The sequence below is a fragment of the Lissotriton helveticus genome, chromosome 8, assembly GCF_964261635.1.
Source record: "Lissotriton helveticus chromosome 8, aLisHel1.1, whole genome shotgun sequence".
Classification (NCBI taxonomy): Eukaryota; Metazoa; Chordata; class Amphibia; order Caudata; family Salamandridae; genus Lissotriton; species Lissotriton helveticus.
The window spans coordinates 1,691,186,192-1,691,213,358 of NC_136069.1; the positions used below are offsets into that span (position 1 = coordinate 1,691,186,192).

At 45.3% G+C, this 27,167-nt stretch overlaps 1 protein-coding gene across 1 annotated transcript; it reads right to left on the reverse strand.

Annotated features, from left to right (window-relative positions):
• On the reverse strand, positions 1 to 27,167 carry LOC144774102 (vomeronasal type-2 receptor 26-like). The gene is made up of 4 exons (XM_078659128.1): positions 26,922 to 27,167; positions 17,905 to 17,910; positions 17,691 to 17,814; positions 1 to 908 (listed from the first exon to the last, which is right to left on the reverse strand). The coding sequence occupies exons 1-4, from the start codon at positions 27,165 to 27,167 to the stop codon at positions 1 to 3; spliced, it is 1,284 nt and encodes a 427-aa protein (XP_078515254.1).

The following is a 27,167-nucleotide window of genomic DNA, read 5'->3' on the forward strand; positions in this document are numbered from 1 at the left end:
CTATTGACTATGTGTTTTTCTTACTAAATAAGACCTGGAGTTTCTTTCGGGTCTCACAAGAACAGTGTAACTCTTGGGAAAGAACATGCAGCCGAGCAGTCCAGCGCTGGAGCACAGGATGGCAAACACCTCCACGGCCACCATGTACTTCCCTCGTGTGCTCAGGTACGCCGGGATGAAGGAGATCCACACACTGACAAACACCAGCATACTGAAGGTGATCAGCTTGGCTTCATTGAAACTTCCAGGCAGATTTCTTGAAAGAAAGGCAACTATAAAGCTGACTGTGGCCAGGAGGCCCATGTATCCCAGCATGCAGTAGAAGAAGATGGTGTCTCCTTCATTACATTCAAATATTATCTTCTCCTTAAAAGTCTTCATGTTCAGATCCGGAAATGGAGGAGACTTTGCTACCCATAAAGCACAGATTACAATTTGGATCAACGAACAGAAGAAAACTATACCAAATGGTGTTTTTGGTCCCAGCCACTTACGTGATGAGCTGCTGGGATTTGTGGCCTTAAAAGCAAGAACAACAAGAATTGTTTTTGCCAGAACACAGGCTACGCTGATAGAAAAAATAACCCCAAATATAGTCTGTCGAAGCACACAGGTGAGCTTTGTAGGGTGGCCAATGAACATGAAGGAGCAGAGGAAGCAGAACATGAGGGCGACAAGGAGAAAGTAACTGAGCTCACGATTGTTGGCTTTCACAATAGGAGTGTGTCTGTAATTGATGAAGAGAAACAGCACTGCAGTAGTGACAAGGGTCATCGCTGATGCACAGATGACCAGTGTGAGACCCAGGAGATCATCTATTGTTAGAAATTCAACCTGCTTTTGTATGCATTGATCATGTCTCATATTGGACCACTGGGTTTCAACACATTTAAGGCATTTTACTGCATCTGTAAAAGAAAAAAAGATATTTGATTCATCTTAAAAAAAAATCCTTTTGGAAAAACACATCTTGATGGTTTTGCCTAAAAGAATCATAAAACAGGCCTGTGAGTAGGTGAGATACTTCAATAGAGAGACCCATTTAAATCCACAACAACACAAGACTGATAAGTACAGCATGGGCTTTCTTATGACCTTAACTCTAGAAAGCCAATGGATTGCCAAGATCCTAAAACACAAACAGTACATTCTTAATTCAATTAGTTATTAGCTTCAGTACCCCTCGCATTTACAAAAAGGGTTTACACCAAAGTCGTGTATGATTACTGAGTTCATTGTTTCTTCGCAAAGGTAACATCACTAAAGCTTGGTTTCTGGCTTGGACATAATTTAGGTCTTTTAAGGGGCTGCAGCTCAGAGGTTGCAAAATATGGGCCAAGACCACAGGATGGCTCCATATTACAGTTAGTCATGTAAATGCTCCACTTTGTTGGAATGGGACCTTTGGTGGCAGTTGTGATAAGCAAAAATGCTTTAAGATGTAGGTTGTGTATGTGCTTGGGGGTGAAAGTGCATCCATGTAGTACAGTATTTGTGTTATTTTTGTATGTGTGAAAGGGAGTGACAGGTAGTGAGTGAGATTGCATCCCAGATTTACTATTCTTTGTCACAAAACAATGCTGCACCAACGTTGCTGGGCTGCCTTGCATCAAAGGGAGAGATACATTAGTCCAATCTGGTCCCCAATCAAGCTGCCCAGCAATATCCATGTATGAATCAGATAAATCAAACATCTTTAACCATTTGCCACAATTTAGTCTCCTTTTTATCCACATTTAATCCATTTTTATTCCTCATTTCTCAAAATTCTTCAATTCATTTTACACGTTCAAATTGCCCTTCCAGGCTTTTCACAGTAGCACAGGAGAGTTTAACATTTCCAAATGTCACGATTTAAAAAAAAAATCCCAATGCATTTCGGAATTGTTCCGTTCCTCAGGGGTATCCAAAATACAAGAATTCGTAAAAACCTTCAGCGTGAATTTTGTTCGATTTATTTATTTATTTGGTGTTTTATAAAGCGAGAACATGACCCTAATAGGGTATCAGAGCGCTTTACATTTACTTACCTTTCAACTTAGAACAAAACCAACGCCATGCAGTTTCAGTAAGCATGATCGGTGTACAGAAAGTTGATAGAAACAGTTATGTGACAAAGTCATAAGTAATTGTACATTGACTTGTGACAGAAACATTTGTGCTTTAACATTCATATTTACAAGATCAAAATTATGTTAGTGGTTGATATGTTGTAGCCTATGTATTTAATCAATCAATCATTCAGTCTCAAGGCGCTGGGGGGAGGGGAATGCTGCTACTGCTTGAAAAGCCAGGTCTTGAGGAGTCTTCTGAAGGTAAGCAGGTCTTGGGTCTGCCATAGGTGGATGGGGAGGGTGTTCCAGGTCTTTGCGGTGGGGTGAGAGAATGATCTGCCACAGGAGGTTGCTCTTCGGATGCGGGGGACTGTGGCGAGGGTGAGGTCGGCGGAGCGTAGCTGGCGGGTGGGGGTGTAGAAGCTGAGTCGTCCGTTGAGGTACGCTGGTCCGGTGTTGTGGAATGCCTTTTGTGCGTGGGTGAGGAGCTTGAAGGTTATCCTCCTGCTGATGGGGAGCCAGTGCAGGTCTCACAGGTGGGGTGTAATGTGGTTGTGGAGAGGGATGTTGAGGCTCAGGGACGCAGAGGTGTCTTGGATGCGTTGACGCCCATGGGCGGATTTTGCGAATTGGCAATCCGCGAAATTGCGTATTTACGGATTCGCAATCCGCAAAATCCGCGAACTCTCGCGAATTTGCGGATTTTTTATTTTTTTTTGTGTTCGCAAGGATTTCTGCCAGTTCGCGAGGATTTTGTACCAGTTCGCAAACGCGAACTTACTTTTCGGGTAGCAACGGTCGCAAACATGTTGTTTCTACATCTGGTTCATCACAGGACCCTCTGTTTCACCACTGCCACCCTGTGTTTCACCACTGCCACCCTCTGGCTCACCCATGCCACCCTCTGGCACACCCATGCCACCCTCTAGTTCATCACTGTAGATTATGGGTGGAAAAGCACACCTGCCCTGCCTCAACTGACATAAATGAATTAGGGGCTGATTAATGTGTTTCTGAATTTGAACTTCCTGGCTGGAACCTGCTTCCTTATCTGTAATTGCTTTTTCTGAGCCTGCTGTGAGGGTCAGAGCAGGGTCATAGAATAGTTCCAAGTAGGCAACTGAACTCTGAAGGGGCCCTTCAGGAAGCACTACAGGGAATGGTTACTAATGATAAGATTGAACTTTTGCACCTGCTGAGTGCTTTCAGTTTTGCAAAAATCCAAATATCCAGCAGCATCCACAAAAAGTAATCCTTCCAGGCACTACAGGGAATGGTTACTAATGATAAGATTGAACTTTTGCACCTGCTGAGTGCTTCCAGGTCAAGATCCAAATCAAAGTGACCAGCACATGAAGAAAGCACTGAGAGGAGCCTGCTGGACAGGAACAGGAAGTTGGAGACTGTGGGGCACTTCCTTCCTCCCACCCCCCCCCCCAAAATGGACTCCTTGTAAAAAAAAAGTGCAGGCAAATGTCAACCTGAGGAGTTATTCTGATAAAAATCATAATTTTCAAGGTTTATGCTGCCTGCTGGTGGATTTCTTGTGCGAAATTGCAAATTTTGCAATCTCGCAATTGCGAGATTGTCGCTGCCCGCCGCATCTACGTTTTGGCAAGTGTTTACTCCCGCGAAATTGTATAGTATTCTAGTTGGCAAGTGTGACCAAGCAAAAAAATCCGCTTCGCACGGATTTACGAATTTTCGGTAAGTTCGCGAGAGTTCGGGGATTGCGAATTTACCGAAAATCCGCAAAATCCGCGAGCGGAACGGATTTTACGCCCATGGTGTTTGGCCGAGGCTCCTGCATAGAGTGCGTTTCCGTAGTCCAACTGGCTGCTGATGAGGGCCTGGGTGACCGTTCTTCTCGTTTCGTTTCACTTGTAGATCTTGCGGAGCATGCAGAGGGTGTTGAAGCAGGCGGAAGAGACGGCGTTGACCTTCCTACCTATGGAGACGGTGGAGTTGAGGATGATCCCTAGGTTGCATGCATGGTCGGTGGATGTTGGAGCTGTTACCAGTGCGGTCGGCCACCAGGAGTCGTCCCAGGCCAAAGGGGTGGATCCGAAGATGAGGACCTCCATCTTGTCTGAGTTCAGCTTCAGTTGGTTGTTCCTCCTCCATTCTGCAACGGCCTTCATACCTTCATGAAGGTTGGTTTTGGCGGTGTGGGAGTCCTTGGTGAGAGAGAGGATCAGTTGGGTGTCAACAGCCTAGGAGATGATGTTAAGGTCGTGTAGTTGGGCGACGTGGGCGAGCGATGAGCCCTGGGGTAGGTCGCAGATGTTCTCAGTGGCTTCAGAGCGGAAGGGGGCAGGCAGATGCTCTGTATTCTGCCGCAGAGGAAGGAGATGGTCCAGTCCAGGGCCTACTCTTGGATCCCAGCGTTTTGGATGCATGTTCGTAGTGTGCGGTGACAGACCGTGTTGAAGGCTGCTGACAGGTTTAGGAGGATGAGGGCCGCGGTTTTTCCGTTGTCTAGCAGGGTTCTGATGTGCTGTCATTGCTGCTTAACCCGGACTGGGACGGGTCCAGGTTGTTGTTCTTTTCGAGGAAGGAGGTCAGTTGCTTATTGAAAATCTTCTCGATTGACCTTTGTCGGGAACGAGTGCAGTGAGATGGGCCGGAAGTTCTTGAGGTCCTTGGGGTCTGCCTTGGGTTTCTTGAGTAAGGCGTTGAGCTCGGCATGGTTCCAGCTCTCCGGGAAGGTTACTGTCTCGAAGGAGATGTTGATGGCTTTCCGGAGATGGGGTGTGATGGCGGTGCTGGCTTTGTTGAAGATGTGGTTTGGGCAAGGGTCTGACGGAGATCAGGAGTGGATGGTGTTCATCATCTTGATGGTGTCGTTGTTGTTGATGTTGGTCCAGTAAAGTAGGCGGTTGGTTCGGGTGGTTGTTGTGGGAGCAGGTGTCTCCATGGTAGTCGGGTGGTTGTTGTGGCGTTGAAGCTGTTGTGGATGTCTCTGATCTTGCGATGGAAGAAGGTGGCAAGTGAATCGCACAGGTCTTGCAAAGGTGGGATGTCGTTGGTGTTGGAGAGTTCCTTCACAATGAGCTCTTTGCTGTTGTGTGCGTTGTTGTCTAGGCGGTCTTTGAAGGAGGTCCTTTTGGCGGATCTGATGAGGGGTTGGTGTCTTCGGGTGATGTTCTTGTGGTCTGCGTAGCGGTCCGGTATTCGTTAACGGAGCCAATTCTTCTCTAGCCTGGCCTACCTTAGAGGAGTCTAACATATAGAAAAAAGGAAGGTTTGGGGACTGGTAAGTGGGTGCACTTACCAAGTCGACATGGCAGTACTAGACTGCACACAGGCTCTGCCACGGCAGGCCTGAGACACACTTTACAAGCTGCTTCTGCGGGTGGCACAATCAGTGCTGCAAGCCCACCAGCAGCATCTTATCTACAGGCCCTGGGCACACATGGTGCACTGTGCTAGGGTCGGAAAAGTCAATCAAATAAGCCAATCATGGAGTCAATAATCCATTAAAACAATTTACAACAGGGAGCACTTGCACTGTGACACTAAATAGAAGTGGCACAGTGCCCAAAGCATCTAAAACTAGCAAAACATATAAAAAACAGAGGAGACAGCAGCAAAAAATGGAAGGGAGACTCACGCCAATGGTACCCGGTTTAACAAGTGACTTGCCCTGTTTTTAGGCAGTCATGTAGTGCGCCTTGCAACAGCGAAGCATTAATAATCGTTTTCCATGAAGGGACAACGATTATGTTCTTTTAACTGAATTAACTGCACACTCTGTGATAATTGTATCCAAGTTTGTATATGCTGCATGCAAAAAGACATATGCTTTTACCCAACTAAGATTCTGTGAACTACTGATTCCTCCTCCCAAAACCAATCCTCATTACAGACAAACAAACCTATCTTCAATAACCCCACATTTATATGAAGCAAAATAAAACATCCAGTGCCTAAATACCATGTACACCCCAATATTTACCAGTGAAACCCATTTCCTTGGAGAGAACAATCCCTTTATACCAATGACCATTAATGTGCTTACTGCATCTGATGTTTAACTGCATTTGTGACTAAACATGAACTGAAGTGACCTAGTTCAAGGTAGTTTCAACTGTAGCAGCATATTTAGTTCCCTTTTTTTTATCACGTTGATCTTCCATCAACTCCAAGGCATGCAGCCCCATTCTCGGTTGTATTTAAATAGACCTCTTTGAAACTGCTCAATTTTAATCACCCCTCCAACTAACTGCCCCCAGATGCTCCACCAAGTGTGTCTAATAGAAACAAACACAGTGTTTCGTGTTTGCCGGGCAAGCTGTGTTCTTTCCTACTACCTACCCATTCACACTACATTTCCCAGCATGCCTTGCTAATCCTCCCACACAGTGTTTCTGGCTCCCCCAAACAACCCTGCAACAGAACACTCCAACCTCAATAATGAAAAATAATAATGAACATACAATACATATCAATAAAAGCAATACGGACTTGACATCTAGTATCACATGTAGAGATGCAAAATTACAATTGACTTAATATGAATTTGAGTCCTTTTATGCTTCCATGATGGTACATTTTTGAATTTGCAGCTAATGACCGGAAACACCTCTCACATTTAATGATTTTTCAGTCCATTGGTTAGATTGCACCCATGACAAAAATGGAGTAGTTGAATAAAATTTGTGCTGATGTTTTTTTTTACGAATTCTTGTATTTTAGACACCCCTGATGAAGGTAACAATCCTGAAATGCATTGGGTATTTTTATAACAATTGTGACATTTGGAATTGTTAAACTCTGCTACTGTTAAATGCATGGAAGGGTGAAAAATGAATTGAAGAATTTTGAAAAACATGGAATAAAAATGGATTAAATGTAGATAAAAAGAAGACAAAATTGTGGAAAATGGTTAAAGACGTTTGATTTATTTGATTGATACATGGATAGGGCTGTACAGCTTGAATGGGGACCAGATTAGGCTCCTTTTTCCTATATTCAACTAAAGCGCAATTGGGCGGAGTGCAGATCAAGTTTGCTCGCCTCTAAAGTTCTGAAGCTGTTGAGCATAAAAGCTGGAGTACATTGGAGTGCAGTCTACCACCTATGTCTCACATTCAGAGAGGAAAGTGTGCCATATCTACTAAATATGGTGCATTTTTATTCTCCCCAAGCATTGGTGCAATTTTTGCAGCCATGTGCTAATGCACACACCCTTGTGCCATTGAGCATGGGTGTGTGTGTGTTCTCTGAAGCACAGGATTTTTACAGGCAGGGGTTCCTTCCAGTTCAAAAACTATGCTTTATGGCTTTTACTCTTTTATGTATGCAGTATAATGCAGCACACATGCAAGGTTGGTAAAACAATGAGAAAAAAGAAAATTTCTCCTCGTTACACCTGCCTCAGAGAGGCTTAACATGCGCGTGGGGGTGAGTGCGGCGCTGCCTTGCTCGTGATGGAATCACGCTGTCATGAGTCATGGGCGGCGTGTGCTCATGACTGCGTGGTTCCGTCACAGCCCCACACATTCATTAATTCGCCCGCACAGGTGGGGAATTATTGACGCGTGGGCGGAGCAGCAGCTTCATGACAGAACCGCGCTGTCATGAGCACATGCCGCCCGTGGCTCATGACGGCGTGGTTTCTGCATGAGCAGGAACGGGGTTAATGTCTACCAATGTTTATAGATGGTATTTTGCATCAACAACCTCAGAATGGTCATGCACCACCCATGGAATGACCTTGACACAAAGTAATGCAAAGCAGCACATCGCATAACTTTGCGATACTATTCAATGTAAATTCAGATTTGTGTTGGCTAGTAAATCCCACCTTAACACTTTGCAAAAAAGTTATGCAAACTTGACATGAAGCATTATTAAACCTGGGCCTAAGTGTCCGAATGAGTGGGATGAAGAGTGAAAGCAAGTGTGAGAGTGAGAATGAATAAAAATGAGTATAAGGGGGTTTAAGACTGAGAGAATAAGTGTGAGTGAGAGAATGATTGTCAGTGAGTGAATGAGTGTGAGACAGAATTTGAGTGATGATTGCAAGTTTAATATTGGTCCTGGCACCTAGGACAAAATATTGGAACTGACATGCTTGCATCAGTTCCTGGCATGACAGACACCTGTGAAAAAACATTGACAAACTAGGGTTAATTCTATTGCATTAGGGCACCAATGATAAAATACAGGCACTGGCATACTAGAGGTAATTCATGCCATGTAGAGTATCCCTGGAAAAATTCTGGCACACTTGACATGTGGACTCCAATGGTAAAGTGATAGTACTAGCACAACCAAGACATTGTTGGGATAGAGATGAAAACCTATGGGTGGGTGGCAACCATGACAAAATGCTAGTTCTGAAATAATTTTTTACACCTATAGTATATCGGTGTATGAACACCATAACTTGCAAAATGTGGGCACTGGGATATTTTATATCATTTTGGTATAAGAAGGTATACATGACAAAATTATGGTCTTGGCACAATGGAGGTAATATTAACATATTGAGGTACCCATACCATCTTTTGAAAAAGTGGTGTCAACCCCTAGGGAACATCTAGGTTCATTGGCTTGGCAAACCATGAAGGATTTGAATGTTTTCTAAGTGCCCTTTTAGCATCCCTCTCAGTTCCTATGGCATTTTAGGTTTAAAACGTACCATTTCATCCCATTCTTTTCAAATTTTTTGAAGTGGTATTGAAACTTGCAAGAAGAGGTCTGGCTTACTCACTTTGCTTGCATATTACAATTCAGGGAAAGTATTATGCAAGTATTATGCCCCTGAACTTTCAAAGATCAAGCCTGCACCATAGTGTGGGTGGTATCCAAAATAGACATTTAACTGTTTTATGCTGTTATACTAATCACCCTTGCAATATTTAGGTCATGTGACATGCATGCCTGGATAAAAATCAGCTTCACGGATTATATGATTTCACTTCCTATGACATTGTTAAGGTCAAAGGGTATGTGATGTCACTTCTGTTGCCCTGGACATTTTTGTAAATCGATGTCCATGATGTCTGGGGAGATTGAAAGGACTCTGTGGGAATTGCAGTGGATTCCTATTGACCTAAAACACAACAACGTTAGAACACTGTGATGCTTGAATGAAAATAGGACTGTAAACTAACTTCTTGTTCTAAAAATAGATTTCACTAGTTATGTGTCACTGCAGACTCCCACAGGAAGGTTAGTTGTTAAGGCATGGCTAGGCAATGAATTTGAGTGAAAAAGATGTGCATTCCTATTTTATTGGAATTTAACATATTCATATGCCATGCAAGCCCCAATGTGGTTTGGGTAGATTCTTTGGAAGATTCTTAAAATTGGCCTTGAGGCCTAAGCCCATACACTGCTTCAATCTTAGTAGACAGATTGGCTTTAGCAGTGTGACTTAACAGCCCCGCTGTAAGTTTCTCAATCAAGAGGAGAGCAATTGTGTGCCAGAGACTGTACATCAATGGTACAGGCCTCCTCCTCATCCTGTCTTCAAAGGCCCATTCAGTGTGATGCCCCAATCAAGGAAGAAGGATGCTTTGTAACTATGTATTCTAGGATGGCTGTACACTCAACATCTTAGATAGACTATGTTAAGGATGGAACAGCATGGTGCTCCTGGTGCCTGAATGAACTGCTCCTCAAGCTGCAAGTGATATACAAGGAAATATCAGATTTAGTGTGCATGGTTTGATAACAGAAATTATAGCAAATTTCTATCCACTGCTTGAAAAAAATACCTGCTGTGAGAAATGGTGTTGTTGCTTGACTGGGGTGTGAGCACTGGACAAGCAACAGCCACACTCACTGTCAGAGTGAAGCACAAAAAGTCACATTACCCTTTGGTTAACCCTGGGTAGCTTTGCACAAAAAGTTGTCGAGCTTAATTCAGAGGTAATGTGTAAAGTACAGCACACAAACAGTGACACCAAAAAAAGCCCCAACTATGGCTATCTTTTCACGCCAGATTGGGTAAAAGGCACAAGCTTAGGCTGACTGGAATGGGGAGCAGATGGCTACAGTCACAGATGAGGCCAGCTGAGGTTTACGTCTCAAGTCAGCACCAAGACTCCTGTTTACCAGGAGGGGAACCCAAAGAGCTGGGAGAGTGTTGTGGGTGGCTGCCGGAGTAGCACCAAGAGCCGGCCAGGCATTGTTGGTGGACGTTGCTGGAGCTTCACGTTGGTGGACCTCGGAGCGGTCATTACTGTAGCGCTAAAAGGTGGCTGCTGGAGCTTCTTGCTGAATCAAGGCATATGCAGTGAGGTCTTGGAGTGAACGAGCCAAGTTGCAAAGAGTTCAAAAACCTAAATGGAGCTCTAAAAGGCCACGTCAAGGGTCCAGTACTTGAGCGGCACCACTTGGGGGCAGGAATTCACTTCAGCTCAGGCCAGGTGCTGGTGCAGGATGTTGGGAAGCCTTTTATATCCCTGAATCTCAGATCAGGAGGCCAGCAGACTAGCCCCTAGAGTATGTGTGGTAGCCCTAAATTGAAGATGAAGATGTAGGAATGAGGAAAGCAGAGCAGCAGATCAAAGCGGCAGTCCAGCAAGGCAGCAGCACAATAGAGTAGCAGTTCTTTCAGCAGGACAACAGAAGTGTACTGAAGAGCTAGGTCATCAGCTTCTTGCAGAATTCAAGAGAGTAGGGGTTTCCGATGGGAAGTGGGAGGTCGTTCCATGATTTAGGAGCACTGTATGAAAAGTCTCGACCTCCGGATCTGCTTCTGTGGATGTGTGGAACACGTTCTTGGAAGAGTCTAGCTGAGCGAATGTGCCTGGGGAGTGGTTGGAATGTACGCAGTTTTGAGGTGGGCTAGTTGTGTAATTCTTTGTATGTGTGTGAGAAGCTTGAATTGTGCACGCTTTTGTATCTGGAGCCAACATTAATGTTAGATTACCTTTTGTTATAATATAATTCAATTACTTTTCATTTGTTTTGATACATCAATTGTATTAAATAATAATACATAATCAAATATTTGTACTATAGGTGAGAATTTATTTTTTAATTTAAAGTTTAACAGAATATGTTTAGTTAAATTAAATATATGCATATGTATTTAATTCACATTTATGTTAATAGTTTGTCGATGTATTTTCTGTTGTTCTACATTTAAAAAAATATGTAAAATTAACTTAGAATATTATGTAGCAAAAATATATTTCGAATTTTTTTAAAGTTTAATACACTTTTTTTTACGTTTTCCATATATTTTTCTATACAGAGATCTACGCCACCTGGTGTGAAAATCCCCCTATGGTAAAGTACAGGGAACATTTCCCTATAATTTACCATACAATAGTTCTCCATTCTGACGGTGAAGTTCCCCTTATAATTAAAGATAGGGAAAAGTAACACAGTTTATTGAACTTCGAAAAAATTGCAAAAAAAAGTTACGTGTTAATTATTAAATATTTTAACATAATTGCTTGATTAATAATTTTTCAACTGAATTGATTATGATAAAAGGCAGTAGAATTAATTATGTCTTTTTTTAACATAAGATGTTATATCTGTGGTGTGTACTACCTATATTTTAAATATGCATTTGTTCTACTGAAATTGTCTGGTGTGTTTGTTGAGCGATCTGGATCCTGTTTTACCACCACATCTAATTGCTGTCTGGTAGTGCCAGGAAATCTTTGTTAGCAGTTTCTGCTTGGAAAACTGTTTTATAGAAATAAAGGCCTCATTACGGGCCTCACTACGATTGAGGTCAGACGAGCGTCCGACCGCCATCGTTTCAGGCACGTGACCGCCTGACAAGGAGTCGGCGGTCCTGACAGCCCAATTACAATATGTCCGCTGTCGATGGGGTCGTAGACAAGCCTTTTTCTATTGCGGCTAGTGCTTCGGCCCGGAAAAGGTCTGCGGCACAAGCTGCAATAGAAAAAGGGTTGTTTTCAAACATCCATGCAGTGTGAACCAGGCACCCTGTGTTGCATGGCATACTGCGCATGGTTGTTTGGGGGTACCACATTTGCCCATCGGCCCCCAATGTAGAGGCCCACAGGGGACAGGGCCCTGTGAAAGGCCCCCAAAGTCCCTTTCCGTCTGCCTTTTTTTCTGGTGGTTGGACCGCAATGAAAAGGCAGAGGGAAAGGGGCATCTTAATCCTCACCACCATCATAGGGATTGGGCTCCAACTACTGCCCAACTGGCTCCTTCTGCCTGACAAAGGCCTGTCGGAGGCAGCAGTCTTTCCCCCAGCTCTAATTGCTCTGACCCCTGGCATTGTGAACCGGTGTTCGGACTGATACCTGGATGTCACTTGGTTAACCTCAGGGGTAGATTTTAGAGCCAGAATTGGGTAATCTAGCTGGCTTATTTCTGTGAGTTTATGAATGAGGATTAATACATAAATACAGGAATACCAGGTCCAGTTCCACATGTTTTCCTTCTTCCCTGGGAAGTAGCAGGCTCTAATCTGCACACATTTACCATGTGCTTGGGAGCAAGTGGTAAATGTGTGGGAGGTCTTTTCTATCAGGGCTGCAGGATGGGCAAGGCAAAGGGTGGCAGCAGGGCAGAGAATTTTTGCATCAGCTGGGGGGATACCATGCCGCAGTATGCAAGCGAGGAGGGCAGGTGCAGTGGTGCAGCTGCTCACTTCCTCCACTGAGCAGGGCTGGCTTTAGCGCTGGTGGTGCCTGGTGCAAAAATCTTTTTGGCACGCCCTACCATATGACCTCCTCTTGGGATTCTCTCACTACCACCCAGCAAAAGTGCCCATCATCTCTCCCTAGCCCCTCTCTCAAATACATTTCATTTGTTTAAAAGTGCTGGTAAAGGCTGGTGTTACTAATCCACTCAGCAGTCCGTATAAAACACAGACCTGTTCTTTGCAGCAGGCATATACACACGCTGTGCTGCTTTATGGCGAGTTAAAACTGCCACTAGGTCTCCAATCTCTGTCTCTCAACATTAATCACAAGAGTTAGCATGACATTTTTATTGCTGCATGAAATCTGGATGCACAAGGATCTCTGCAGCCGGTGCTTTTAAACCATGCATTATTGCAACATTTAGTGCCCCTGAGGTCAGTGTCTCTACTCCTGGTCAGCACTCAGTGCGGCCACATCGATCACCCACCTTAGAGCTGGCCCTGACACTGAGTAGCACAGACCCAGTATCTCAAGGTCCGAACTTTTCGGGTCGCGCGTCATTATTTTAGACCGAGACACTCCAGTAAACTTGCTCTAGTCAGGAATAGTATCCACATGAGGTTGCTTGCAATGAGGTCTACTGTGTGTTATGTGCCATATATTTGTTGGTAGCAGTTTTTGTTGATTTGTTGTTAGTAGGTGGCACATTACATTACAATATCCAGATGTCTGGCTGTCAAGTGCAGGGCCAGAGGTGCACTGTTATATATTTTTTAAGTAATGTGTTTTCTGAAATTTAGAAATGTAATTTGTTTTAATTTACTTTTAACTTTGTTGCAATCCTGATTGGTCTGGGCAAATCTGTGATGTAGAATTTGTGAGCCATTTTTGGGAACTCTCATTTATGAGCCCTTGCGTCACTTTTACGCCGCCGGTGCGTCACTTTTTGTGACACACCAGCAGCGTAAAAAATGTGCGTTGTTGCGCCATATTTACGTCACTTTGTAAACTCCTGCGCCACATTATACCTGCGCCAGGTATAATGTATGCAAGGTGAGCGTTTTGACGCGAGTAAGAGTCATAGAAGTGACGCAATGAAATCTATGAGATTTCACTGCGCCACTTCTAGGACACAAATGCGTCAATTTCTTACACCTGCCTCACAGCAGGCGTAAGACTGACGCAGGCCCTTTTACATGGGGCTTGCCCCATGTAAAAGGACACACTGCAGGAGTTGCGTCACTTTTGTGACACACCCCAGTAATGCGTTACTTTTGCGCAATACAGATACGTCAGAAATACTGACGTATCTGTAACTCCTTGCGCCATGATGCGTCATACTGTAAATATGACGCATCATTGGTGTCGCAAGGAGGGCGCAGTGAAAAGTTACGCATCTCTGTTTTCACCAGCGATGCGTCACTTTTCATAAATTAGCCCCCATGAATTGTTGGTCTCTGACTTTGAAACTTGAACAGGCTTGTGGAATTTATTAGTTTTTTGGTGATCTAAACTTCCAATGAGGAGTTACTTGGGCAATATTGTCTCGCACAGTGACACCTCCAAGGTATATATTATCTGAATGGTTGCCTAATATAGTATTCATGGGACTTCATCCTCTTGTAATTGGCAGTAAATAGGCACCTAAAAAAAGGCGACCATCTGTGGGCCATCAATCCTTGTATTCTGATGACAAAAGTAACAACCTTATTAAATGCTAGGGGCCTCATTTATGAGAAATGACGCATCGCTGCGTGAAAGCAGCGATGCGTCACTTCTCAGTGCGCACTCCTTGCGACATGATTGATGCGTCATATTTACAGTACAGAGTTACAGATACGTCAGTATTTCTGACGTATCTGTAAGCGCAAAAGTCACGCATTGCTAGGGTGTGTCACAAAAGTGACGCAACTCCAGCAATGCGTCCTTTCACATGGGGAAAGCCCCATGTGAAAAGGTTTGCGTCAGTCTTACGCCTGCTGTGGTGAGGCAGGCGCAAGATTTTGACGCAACAGCGTCCTAAAAGTGACGCAGTGAAATATCATAGATTTCCCTGCGTCACTATTACGAGGCTTTTTGCGGGGGAACGCCCACTCTGCATACATTATACCTGACGCAGGTATGATGTAGCGCAAGGGTTTACAAAGTGACTCATCACTTTGTAAATAGTGCGCAACAGGAGGCATGTTTTGCGCCGCCGATGCGTCACAAAAAGTGACGCATCGGAAGCGCAAAACTGACGCAAGGCCTCATAAATGAGGCCCTAGGCGTGGGCGGAACTCGCGGAGTTTAACTCTGGAATTCCGGTGAATTACATAAAAGCTGTGTGAGAGTCCACGGAATTCCGTGAAAGGGTGGAATCGGCACGCCACACTGTTTGCGCTGATTTTAAAAGCTGGCAGCCTATTCCACACTGAAAAATCCCCGGCAAACGGCATTTAGCGGCATGCGAGAAGGCATTGCTTCTCGAGTTGATTTTGCTGCTGCTCTAGTAGATTTTCTGCTCGAGTGGCAGCCTTCTAACCGCAAATGGCTGTGACCTTCCGAGACCGCCCGCCTTGGAGAAATATCGCTGAGTGCCCATCTAGCGACCAAAAAATTATCCTTGTCGAGCCGCACACAAGAAAACATTTCACCATGCAGATTTTGTCAGAATCTGTCACCCAGCCCTACAAAATACAACGGGCCCGATTCACAGAACTAACTTAAGACAAAATCCTAAACTTACTACCATTTTGATATTCACATAAGGCACTTACTCATTTTGGTATTCACAGAATGCACTTACTCATTTCGGTATTCACAGAAGTTAGGAGTCCTAACTTTAGGACTCTTAAATGCCTTCTGTGAATACCGAAAGTCTTAAAGTTAGGATTTTTCTCAATTTAGTAGTAGTAAAGTTAAGACTCCTAACTTTAGGACTCCTAAATGCCTTCTGTGAATACCGAAAGTCTTAAAATTTGGATTTTTCTCAATTTAGTAGTAGTAAAGTTAGGACTCCTAACTTTTGGACTCTTAAATGCCTTCTGTGAATACCGAAAGTCTTAAAATGGTTTTTTTTCTCAGTCTTTACTACTACTAAATTGAGAAAAATCCTAATTTTAAGACTTTCATTATTCACAGCAAGCATTTAGGAGTTCTAAAGTAAGGAGTCCTAACTTTACTACTACCAAACTGAGAAAAAACCCCATTTTAAGACTTTCGGTATTCACAGAAGGCATTTAGGAGTCCAAAAGTTAGGAGTCCTAACTTTACTACTACTAAATTGAGAAAAATCCTAATTTTAAGACTTTCGGTATTCACAGAAGGCATTTAGGAGTCCTAAAGTTAGGAGTCTTAACTTTACTACTACTAAATTGAGAAAAATCCTAACTTTAAGACTTTTGGTATTCACAGAAGGCATTTAAGAGTCCTAAAGTTAGGACTCCTAACTTCTGTGAATACCGAAATGAGTAAGTGCATTCTGTGAATACCAAAATGAGTAAGTGCCTTCTGTGAATACCAAAATGGTAGTAAGTTTAGGATTTTGTCTTAAGTTTAACCATGGGTGGATTTTGCGAATTGGCAATCCGCGAACTTGCGTATTTATGGATTCGCAATCCGCAAAATCCGCGAACTCTCGCGAATTTGCGGATTTTTTTTGTGTGTTCGCAAGGGTTTCTGCCAGTTCGCGAGGGTTGTGTACCAGTTCGCAATTGCGAACTTACTTGTCGGCTCGCAACGGCCGCGACTATGTTGTTTCTACGTCTGGTTCATCATCACAGGTTCACAGCACCCTCTGTTTCACCACTGCCACCCTCTGGTACACCCATGCCACCCTCTGGTACATCACTGCCACCCTCTGGTTGGTTTATCACTGTAGATTATGGGGGTGAAAAAAAGCAAGCACACCTGCCCTGCTTCAACTGACATGAATTAATTTGGGGTTGATTAATGTGTCACTGAATTTAAACTTCCAATCTGGCTGGCACCTGCTTCCTTATCTGTAATTTGCTTTCTGTTGCAGTGCAATTTTTTTTCACAGTAACTTTGTGGCCTACTTGTAGCTATTCTCTGAGCCTGCTGTGAGGGTCAGAGCAGGGTCATAGAATAGTTGCAAGTAGGCAACTGAACTCTGAAGGGGCCCCTCAGGAAGCACTACAGGGAATGGTTACTAATGATAAGATTGAACTTTTGCACCTGCTGAGTGCTTTCAGTTTTGTCTGTAATTGCTTTCTGTTGCAGTGTAATTTTTTTAACAGGACCTTTGTTGTATACTTGTAGCTATTATCTGAGCCTGCTGTGAGGGTCAGAGCAGGGTCATAGAATAGTTGCAAGTAGGCAAATGAACTCTGAAGGGGCCCCTCAGGAAGCACTACAGGGAAAGGTTACTAATGATAAGATTGAACTTTTGCACCTGCTGAGTGCTTTCAGTTTTGCAAAAATCCAAATATCCAGCAGCATCCACAAAAAGTAACCCTTCCAGGTCAAGATCCAAATCAAAGTGACCAGCACATGAAGAAAGCACTAGGAGGAGCCTGCTGGACAGGAACAGGAAGTTGGAGACTGTGGGGCACTTCCTTCCTCCCACCCCCCCCAAAATGGACTCCTTGCAAAGAAAAAGTGCAGGCAAATGTCAACCTGAGGAGTTATTCTGATAAAAATCATAATTTTGAAGGTTTATGCTGCCTGCTGGTGGATTTCTTGTGCGAAATTGCAAATTTTGCAATCTCGTAACTGCCGCATCTACGTGTTCACAAGTGTTTACTCCCGCGAAATTGTATAGTATTCTAGTTGGCAAGTGCGACCAAGCAAAAAATCCGCTTCGCGCGGATTTTACAAATTTTTGGCAAGTTCGCGAGAGTTCGCGGATTGCGAATTTGCCTAAAATCCGCGAGCGGAACGGATTTTACGCCCATGCTTACTTAAGTTAGTTCTGTGAATCGGGCCCCGAGTGAAGAAAAATCAATTACGCAACTTTGTCACACTTCATTGAAAGAGTGATTTACTCTCTGATGCTGAGGATGAAGTGAGTGAGTAGGAAGAATAATTGACTAACCAGTGTCATTGCTGATCTCTCCCTGGGAGCAGGGTACACAGTCATAGCAGCACAATGGTTTCCCCTCTTGTGATGCTTTTCTGTACCCAGGGGCACAGCTCTCACTGCAGACAGAGCGGGAGACCTGCGGAGGGGAGAAAAGAGAGAGTGGTGATCATTTACAGAGAGACTCCTTAAGCAGAGAGAGAAGGAACATCAATACATGGAAACTTACACAAACCTTGAAGATATAAAAAAAAAATACACATGAAAAAGAGAAGAGTGATCCTGGTTACTCAGTGACAGACCTGGATGAATTAGTCACCAACAAACTTGAAATGAACTTAAGAGTGCATAGAGATGCAAGGAAATGCAACTAAACCCTTGATTAATTTTCCATATATCAATTGGAGCTAGCAAAGTTAGATAGAGAATAAATGTATAACATGCTAATGGAATAACTGTATAACATGATTGGCTTTCTATCGCCCTGCTCGCTCACTGCGCTCGGAATCCCTTTTCACGGCCGTGGTTCCTCGCGTGAGGAAGGCCCGGATTGGGGGGCGCTCCTTTAGCCTCAAGGCCTCCCAGCTGTGGAACTCGCTTCCACTGGAACTTCGCAGCACTCCCACCCTGCTTCAATTCAGAAGGAATTTGAAGACTTGGCTTTTTAACCTTTCTGTTTAGGTGGATTTTCTTCTTTGTTCTCCCCTGGGCTCTTGTTTTTTTTCTTGTGATGTTGTTATACACTGTAGCTTCATGTGGAAAGCGCCGGGACACTCTTTTAGAGTAGCCGAGCGCTATATAAACATATTTTAACATTAACATAACATTAACATGCTAATGTGGCAGAGTTTTGAAGAGTGTGAGCCGTTCCTGTCATCACAATGTTAGAAACCCTGAAACCATGACAGATAACTAGGATGGCAACACTGAGTTAAGGCCAAGAAGATCTCAGCTATAAGGATGGGCTGACGAATTATTTTTGTTCAGAATAGAAAAAGCAGGGCCTCCTCCAGACATCCCAAAGCTGTAATAGGAATCGCTGAACTGTAGATTTTTGAGTGTATAGGTCTGGGGTTAGTTTGCAATTCATTTCTCAAATAAATAAAGTTTAGGCATGGGATTCCTGGGAGTTCTCACTTATGTATATATTTCATCATAATGAAATGTAAAAGGTATATTTTCAGCTGGTGGAAATATGTTGCAAAAGTGCATTTTGTCTTTAAGAAATGGATTTCTAATTTCTGTTGCTGTCCCGGTCCGATCCAGACAATGGAGTTACTAGTTACCCTTTTGCTTTGCAGTAATACATTTGCATGCAGTTTCAGGGTAGGGCAATCAATCAATCAATCAATCAATCAGTGAATTTGTAAAGAGCACTACTTACCAGTGAGGGTCTTAAGGTGCTGGGGGGGGGCTGCTACTGTTCGAAGAGCCAGGTCTTGAGGAGCTTCCTGAAGGTGAGCAGGTCCTGGGTCTGCCGCAGATGGGTGGGGAGGGTGTTCCAGGTCTTGGCGACTAAGAAAGAGAAGGATCTGCCACCGGAGGTTGTTCGTTGGATGCGCGGGACGGCGGCGAGGGCGAGGCTGGCGGAGTGGAGTTGGCGGGCGGGGTGTAGAAGTTGAGTCTGTTGTTCAGGTAGGCTGGTCCGGTGTTGTGAAGTGCTTTGTGTGCGTGGGTGAGGAGCTTTCTAGGTGATCCCCTTGTTGACTGGGAGCCAGTGCAGGTCTCTTGGGTGGGAGGTGATGCGGCTGCGTCGAGGGATGTTGAGGATCAGGCGGGCGGAGGCGTTCTGGATGCGCTGCAGCTGTTGTAGGTGTTTGGTCGGGATTCCTGCATAGAGTGTGGTGCCATAGTCCAGTCTGCTGCTGACGAGGGCCTGGGTCACCGTTCTTCTAGTTTCGGTCGGTATCCACTTGAGGAGCATGCGGAGGATGTTGTAGCAGGAGGAGGAGACAGATTTGACCTGCTTTGACATGGAGAGGGAGGAGTTGAGGATGAATCCTAGGTTGCGTGCGTGGTCCGTGGGTGTCGGTGCTGTTCCCAGTGTGGTCGGCCACCAGGAGTTGTCCCAAGCAGAGGGGGTGGGGCCGAGGATGAGGACTTCCGTCTTGTCCAAGTTCAGTTTTAGGCGGCTGCTCCTCATCCACTCGTGGAGGTTGGTTTTGGCGGTGTGCGGGTCCTTGGTGAGGGAGCGGATGAGCTGGGTGTCGTCGGCGTAGGAGATAACGTTCAGGTCGTGCTGGCGGTCCACTTGTGCGAGGGGGGCCATGTAGATGTTGAACAGGGTTGGGCTGAGGGACGAGCCCTGGGGTATGCCGCAAATGATGTCAGTGGCTTCGGATCGGAAGGGTGGAAGGCGGACTCTCTGTGTTCTGCCGGAGAGGAAGGACATGGTCCAGTCCAGGGCCTTTTTCTGGATTCCGGCTTCTTGGAGGCGTGTTCTTAGTGTGCGGTGACAGACCGTGTCAAAGGCGGCTGACAGGTCCAGGAGGATGAGGGCTGAAGTTTTGCCGTTGTCAAGTTGGCGCCTGATGTCATCTGTGGTGGCGATGAGGGCTGTCTCGGTGCTGTGGTTTCCTCTGAATCCGGACTGGGATGGGTCTAAGATGTTGTTGTCTTCGAGGTGGCGGGTCAGCTGTATGTCGGTGATTTTCTCGATGACCTTCGCCGGGAAGGGCAGCAGGGAGATGGGCCGGAAGTTCTTGAGGTCGTTGGGGTTCGCCTTGGGCTTCTTGAGGAGGGCGTTGATTTCCGCGTGCTTCCAGCTTTCCGGAATTGTTGTTGAGTCGAAGGAGATGCTGATGACCTTCCGTAGTTGGGGGGCGATGGTTGTGTCTGCTTTGTTGATGACATGGTGCGGACAGACGGAGATCCTGAGTGGATGGAGTTCATGACCTTGCGTGTCTTGTCGTCGTTGATGTGGGCCCAGGAGGTCAGCTGGTTGGTGCAGGTGGCGTTCGGGGTGGGGGCTGTCGTGGTCGGAGCGGACGGAGTGTTGAAACTGTCGTGGATGTCGGCGATCTTGCGATGGAAGAAGGTGGCCATTGAGTTGCACAGGTCTTGCGAGGGCGGGATGTCGTTGGTGTTGTCGCTGGGGTTGGAGAGTTCCTTCACTATGTTGAAATGCTCTTTGCTGTCGTGTGCGTTGTTATCCAGGCGGGTTTTGAAAGACGATCGTTTGGCTGTTCTGATGAGGTGGTGATGTCTGTGGATGGCGTCCTTGTGAGCTGCGTGGCTGTCTGGTGTGCGGTCGTGAAGCCATTTCTTCTCCAGCTTCCGACATGTCCGTTTGGAGGTCTGGAGATCTTCGGTGAACCAGGCGGCTTTCTTGCTGAGGTGGTTGATGGAGGGTTTCTTGAGCAGGGCGAGGGTGTTGGCGCAGTCCTCGATCCACTGTCAGAGGTTATGGGCAGTGGCGTCTGGGTCGGTGGGGTAGGTGGGTGGGTTCTGGGCGAGGGTGGAGGTCAGTTGGTCTTCGGTGACTTTTCTCCAGCAATGGCGGGGCAGCTGTTGGGTGCGGTGGTGCATGGCTGTTTTCTTGAGGGTGAACTGGATGCAGCGATGGTCGGTCCAGTGGAGTTCGGTGGTGTTGTTGAAGGTGATGTGGGTGCTTGTGGAGAAGATGGGGTTGAGCGTGTGGCTGGCGGTTTGGGTGGGTTCTGTAACGAGTTGTCTGTGGCCGAGGTTGGCGAGGTTGTCTATCAGGGTGGCGGAGTTGGCGTTGTTGTTGTTCTCGAGGTGGAAGTTCAGGTCCCCGAGGAGGATGTAGTCCATGGAGGTGAGTACGTGGGTGCAAGCGAGGTCGGCGATGTAGTCTCTGAAGAGGGCCTGAGGTCCAGGAGGTCTGTAGATGAGTGTTCCTCTGAGGTTGGTGTTGGGGTCTGTGTGGATCTGGAAGTGGAGGTGTTCGGCAGAGTTGAGGGAGTCGTCTGCGAGGGTGTGGACTTGAAGTGTGGACTTGTGGACGTGGCTATTCCTCCTCCGATTCCGTTGGTGCTGTCTCTGCGGGTGATCTTGTAGCCGTCTGGGATGGCTATGGAGATGTCAGGTGCCGAGAAATTGTTCCACCAGGTCTCGGTCAGGAAGGAGACGTCTGGGGCGGAGGTGTCGAGCAAGTCCCAGAACTCGATGGTATGTTTGCGTGCGGAGTGGGTATTAAGGAGTATGCATCGAAGGTGGTTGGGTCCAGTCCTTGGAGGCTTTGTTGGTCTGTTGCAGGTGAAGTTGCAGGAGTGGCAGGAGGAGGGCCAGTGGGTGCCTTTTGGGGTGGCCAGGAAGCAGCGGTGGTCTCAGCCGGTGTTGAGAGCGTGGAGGCTGTTGGTGTCGTATCGGGGTCTGGTGTTGTGGAGTGCAAGGGGTACAGGGGTCCTGGCGCGCAATCGGCGCGCCCACTGCGCGCGTCCGCTGCGTGTCCGGGCGGTGGTTGCCATATGAAATGTGTAGAGGGAGCGAGGATCAGCTGGGAGGCGGGAGCGGGGCGGTGAAGGGGCATGGCTGCGGGGTAAGCAGTGGGAACAGCAGTCACAGAAGGCAGGAGAGGGGGTGTCAGGCGGAGAAGGGGTTCAACGAGGGAGAAAACAGAGGTCAAAAGGAATACAAATACTAAAAATACAGAGTGCAGCAGGCACAACAACAGTTAAGAGAAAAATAATCCTCAGCCTGATCTGGGCACCAGAGGCTCGAACCCCAGTCAGGGCGGCAGCAGCGGGGGAGAGCACGCACAGGTGGAGCTGAGGCGGCAGAGGAGCGACACTGCCCTTGAGCTGGGTCGAAGCTCACCCTGTACGTGAGTCAGCTGCCGCCTTATGAGGCTAAGAGGGAGGGAGGGAGGATCAGCTGGGATGTGGGAGTGGGGCGGCAAGGGGGCGTGGCTGCCGGGGAAGCGGCATGAACAGCGGGCACAGAAGGCAAGGGAGAGGGGATGGGGGTGTAGGGGTGCAATGAGGGAGAAAACAGAGGTCGAAGGGAATACAAATACTAAAAATACAGAGTGCAGCAGTCACAACAACAGTTAAGAGAAAAACAAACTGCTGGCTGATCTGGGCACCGGAGGCTCGAACCCAAGTCAGGGCGGCAGCAGCGGGGGAGAGCGCGCACAGGTGGTGCTGAGGCGGCAGAGGAGCGACTCGCCCCTTGAGCAAATTAAATTTGCTCACACATAATTTTACCATACTGACATTATAACCATTGCTATAGAAGAAAGGACACACCAATTCAGCATCATTTTATAATATACTAGCTGTACCCGGCCACGCGTTACTGTGGCTCAGTCTGGTTAATTGGAAGAGAAAGAAAAGAGTAAGCACACATTTCTAATATGTTTAATTTAACAATGCTTGTGTGTATACAATATGTTTTAGTGACTATTGTCTCTATGCGTCCCTTGTAGTTGTTGCGCAGCAACCAAATCGATGGGTTCTGTTCGGCCTTTTGATTAAAAACACGCGCGTATTGTACACGCGCATATTCGAATCCAAAGTTGGGCCTATATAAACATGCGCTAATGTTGCAAAGTGAACCAACTCCTCCCCCCTCCCTCCACCCACTTCCCAGCCTGCCATCCTGACAACAACTGTCCATCCTAATCTATGTAGACTATTGTCTCTATGCGTCCTTTGTATTTGTTGCGCAGCAACCAAATCAATAGGGTCTGTACAGCCTTTCAATTAAAAACACGCGCGTATTGGACACGCGGTAATTCGAATCCAATGTTTTGTATATATAAACACGCGCTAATGTTGCAGAGCGAACCAACTCCTCCCCTCTCCCTCCACCCACTTCCCGGTCTGCCATCCTGACCCCAACTGTCCATCCTAATCTTTGTAGACTATTGTCTCCATGAGTCCTTTCTTAATGTTGAAAAGTGAACCAACTCCTCCCCCCTCCCTCCACCCACTTCCCGGTCTACCATCCTGACACCAACTGTCCATCCTAATATATGTAGACTATTGTCTATATGCGTCAATGTAGTTGTTGCGCAGCAACCAAATCGATAGGGTCTGTTCGGCCTTTCGATTAAAAACATGCGCGTATTGGACACGTGCGTATTCGAATCCAACATTGTGTATATATAAACATCCTCTTAATCAAATAAAATGTTGTGTCAAAATTTTAAAGCAATCGGTGAAGAACTTTCGGAGATTTAAGATTTTGAACAAACGAACATTGACATTTTTATGTGTCTGTTCGCGCTTTTGATTAAAAACACGCGTGTATTCGACATGCGCGTATTCGAGTCCAACGTTTCAAAGCAATCGGTTAAGAACTTTCGGAGATTTATGATTTTGAGCAAACGAACATTTACATTTTTATTTATATAGATTTGTGTTCTCCACTAATATGTGGCATTCTAGAAGTGTTCTATGGCACAGGATCAGCTCACATGTTAACCCCTTAGCATTACACCATAGATGGTTCTGATTCAGGAGGAATTATGGGGAATATTACCAAGGGCCATTATCGCCGCTTTAGCGGGACTTTTTCCCGCTAAAGCGTCGATAATTTTATCGCCCTATTACCAAGCTGTCGCTAACACAAGTTAGCGACAGCTTATAGGCGATAGCGGGCATTTTGGGGCCCGCTTTGCATGTCAGCGATAATTAGCGCTAATGACATGCAAAGTGGGCGTGCCAAAATGTCAGCGACTGAAAGCAGTCGCTGCAATCGCTATCGCCTATGATCAACACAGGCGTAGTTTTGGAAATATTCGCGCTAAGCGCTAATATCTCCAAAAGCTAACGCCTACCCTGAGCAGTTCTTAGCCATGTTATCCAATGAGAGGTGGATAACATGGCTAAGAGCATTGTCACGGTAATGCCTGAAAATCGCTGTATTGACAGCGATATTCACGCATTTCGCCTGTTTTTTATTGCTTCTGAGATAAACCTTGCTAATAGCAAGGGATCTCAGCGATAAGAACAGGTGAAGGGTGGCAATAGAAATATTCCCGCTAAGCCAACACAGCGATAATTATCGCTAGTTGTTGGTAATATGCCCCAATGTCCCTACATCTGCAAAGAAGATCATTAACTTGAAATGCTTGTACATCATTGGTTCATATGCATCAGCAGCTTCCCGGTAATGTCAGAACTCTGGGGGACAAGCACCTCTTGTACAATTTGCTTAAGATTCCCAGAACTGGTTGGGAAATGAATTAGTTCCTTGGTTGGTTGTACCTGCACACTTGTAATATTATCTCTTGAATTTCACCTCAAAATATCACTATTGCCGACAACTGAACTGTCTTTAGATGATGCATTTTTGATAGGCACAATATTTTTGTAATTTCTCATTTTCTGTTCAGTAGGGATTCAATGACGGGCCTGGGGTTTGGTATTGTAGTCCCCATTCAAGGCTAGGATGCAATTGACACTGAGCAGTTCATGTTGAGGCATACTCATGGGGAACCTTATATTATGTATGAAGCCAAGACAGTTTATGTCACCAAGGGTTAGCAGACAGCATTGAGTTACCTCAAGGAGCAGTCGAAGCAGGACAAGCAGGATTGGCATGTGGTTGATGCAGAGGCTTTGTCCAACATCTAAACTCTTCTGTTCTGCCTCATGCAGGGATAGCGAAGTAGACCTGATATATGTGTTTAGGTGTTGTGGGTATCCAGGACTCAGGACTCTTTCTATGTGATGTCCTGCTCTGGTGCATACATATTGGTATTGGTAGTGTAGTGTGTTTGAGTATGCAGTAGGCAGGCTGTTGCAAGCCTCACTTGTGTTTCCCGTGCCTTATATTTACAATGTAAAGTGGTGTTATTGTTTTGGACAATCACATCATTCTTTTTGGGAAGATGTGCCTGACCTTTGCCAAACCAACAGTTAAATGATAGCCTCCTATTTACACCCAGGAAGAAATAATCCAGGTTCGTTACCATCGGAAAGCAGCCTTAGTCTGTGGTGTTACTTTGTGAGAAATGGTGGCCCTGGTGATGCGCTGGAAGTTAGAGGCAAAGCCTTCTGGGAATGGATATGTGCATATGGGTTGAACCAAACAGGGAAGCACAGTGGGTTTGGGCCCAGGCTTGCTTGAATCCTATAATTAAAGAAATGACCATTGGTGAGGATGAATTTGGGGCAGAGATGAGCAGTGTGACTCAGGTACTGAGCTTTCTGTTTAGCTACAGTGAGAAAATCTTAGAAATGCCAATGAGAAGATATTCAGTTGTGGTGTTTAATGCAAATATATTTGGTGTAAGAGGTCAGACTAATAATTTGAGTGGTTTCTCCAAATGACTATTTATAGGTTCCAAAATCAAGTTCCCAACTTTAGTCTTTAGGTGTTTTTGCATGTCATTCTCCCACGGGAAATAGTTATACCTCTGATAGTGTATCAGACACGTATTTCTTGCTCAAGTATTTCATTGGCATTTCCTCACTAATTAGTGAATAACTAGCACCTTGATCTTAATTCATATTCTGATATATCCCAAATCCATTCAGGCTTTCAAGTGTTGCACTTCTTACATCAATATCTGCCATTATATCTTCCTTCACACAGTGTAACACTTAGGTCCTCATTTATGAAAAGTGACACATCGCTGCGAGAAAACACCAATAATGCATCATATTTACAGTAGGACACTTCATGTCACAAGGAGTTAGAGATACATCACTATTCCTGATGTATCTGTAGGCACACAAATGACGCATTGCTAGAGTGTATCACAAAAGTGTCGCAACTCCAGCAATGGGTCATTACTCATGGACAAGTCTCATGTTAAATGTGCCTGCATCATTCTTATGCCATGACACAGGTGGAAGATATTGACACATTTGCGTCCTACTAGTGGCGCAGAGAAATCTCATAGAGTTCACTGCGTCACTTCTACGACCCTTTCTTGCGTCAGAATGCCCCCGCTGCATACATTATACCTGGCACAGGTATAATGTGGAGCAGGAGTTTATAAATTGACACATCCACCTAGATACACTTTTTAAATATGGAGCAACATGGCGCATTTTTACACTGCTGGTGAGTCAAAAAAGTGATGCACCGATGGCGCTAAAGTGATGGAAGGGCCCATAAATAAGCCATTTAGTCATTCTCAATGGAACTATTGATCCATATTATACATTCATTTCTAGTTATATCAATGTATTTACCAATCAAGACATCTTCTGTAATTGTTCTATGACACTTCATGACACCACAATAAGACATTTCTTAAGACAGATATTTTTAGATTTGTGGTGCTACTGCTTTAATAAATTCCTGTACACAAACCAATGATCTCACCTGAGAAGACCCATCGCTCCACAGGATGGCGGTAGTGTTGACAATGATGTCTTCACCTTCTTGAGCAGTTGGGTCTAACTTTCCCACCTTTACAAGCTTGAATACTTCATCTTGAGATATCTGCACATTCAGTATGTCGTAGGTTGCTGGGACATCTCCATTGGCATCAAAGAAAATTTCCTTTCCAGTGTTCGTCTTAAAGTGCAGATTTTTTAGATAGTGAAGGATCTGGTGAATGAAGAGCAT

Excerpts from the sequence above, each read along its gene's own strand:
- LOC144774102 (XM_078659128.1), bottom strand. The coding sequence starts at position 27,167 with ATGCTCTTCATTCACCAGATCCTTCACTATCTAAAAAATCTGCACTTT. Across the intron at positions 909-17,690 it reads AGAGATCAGCAATGACACTG|ATGCAGTAAAATGCCTTAAA; the intron begins GTTAGTCAATTA and ends TTTCTTTTACAG.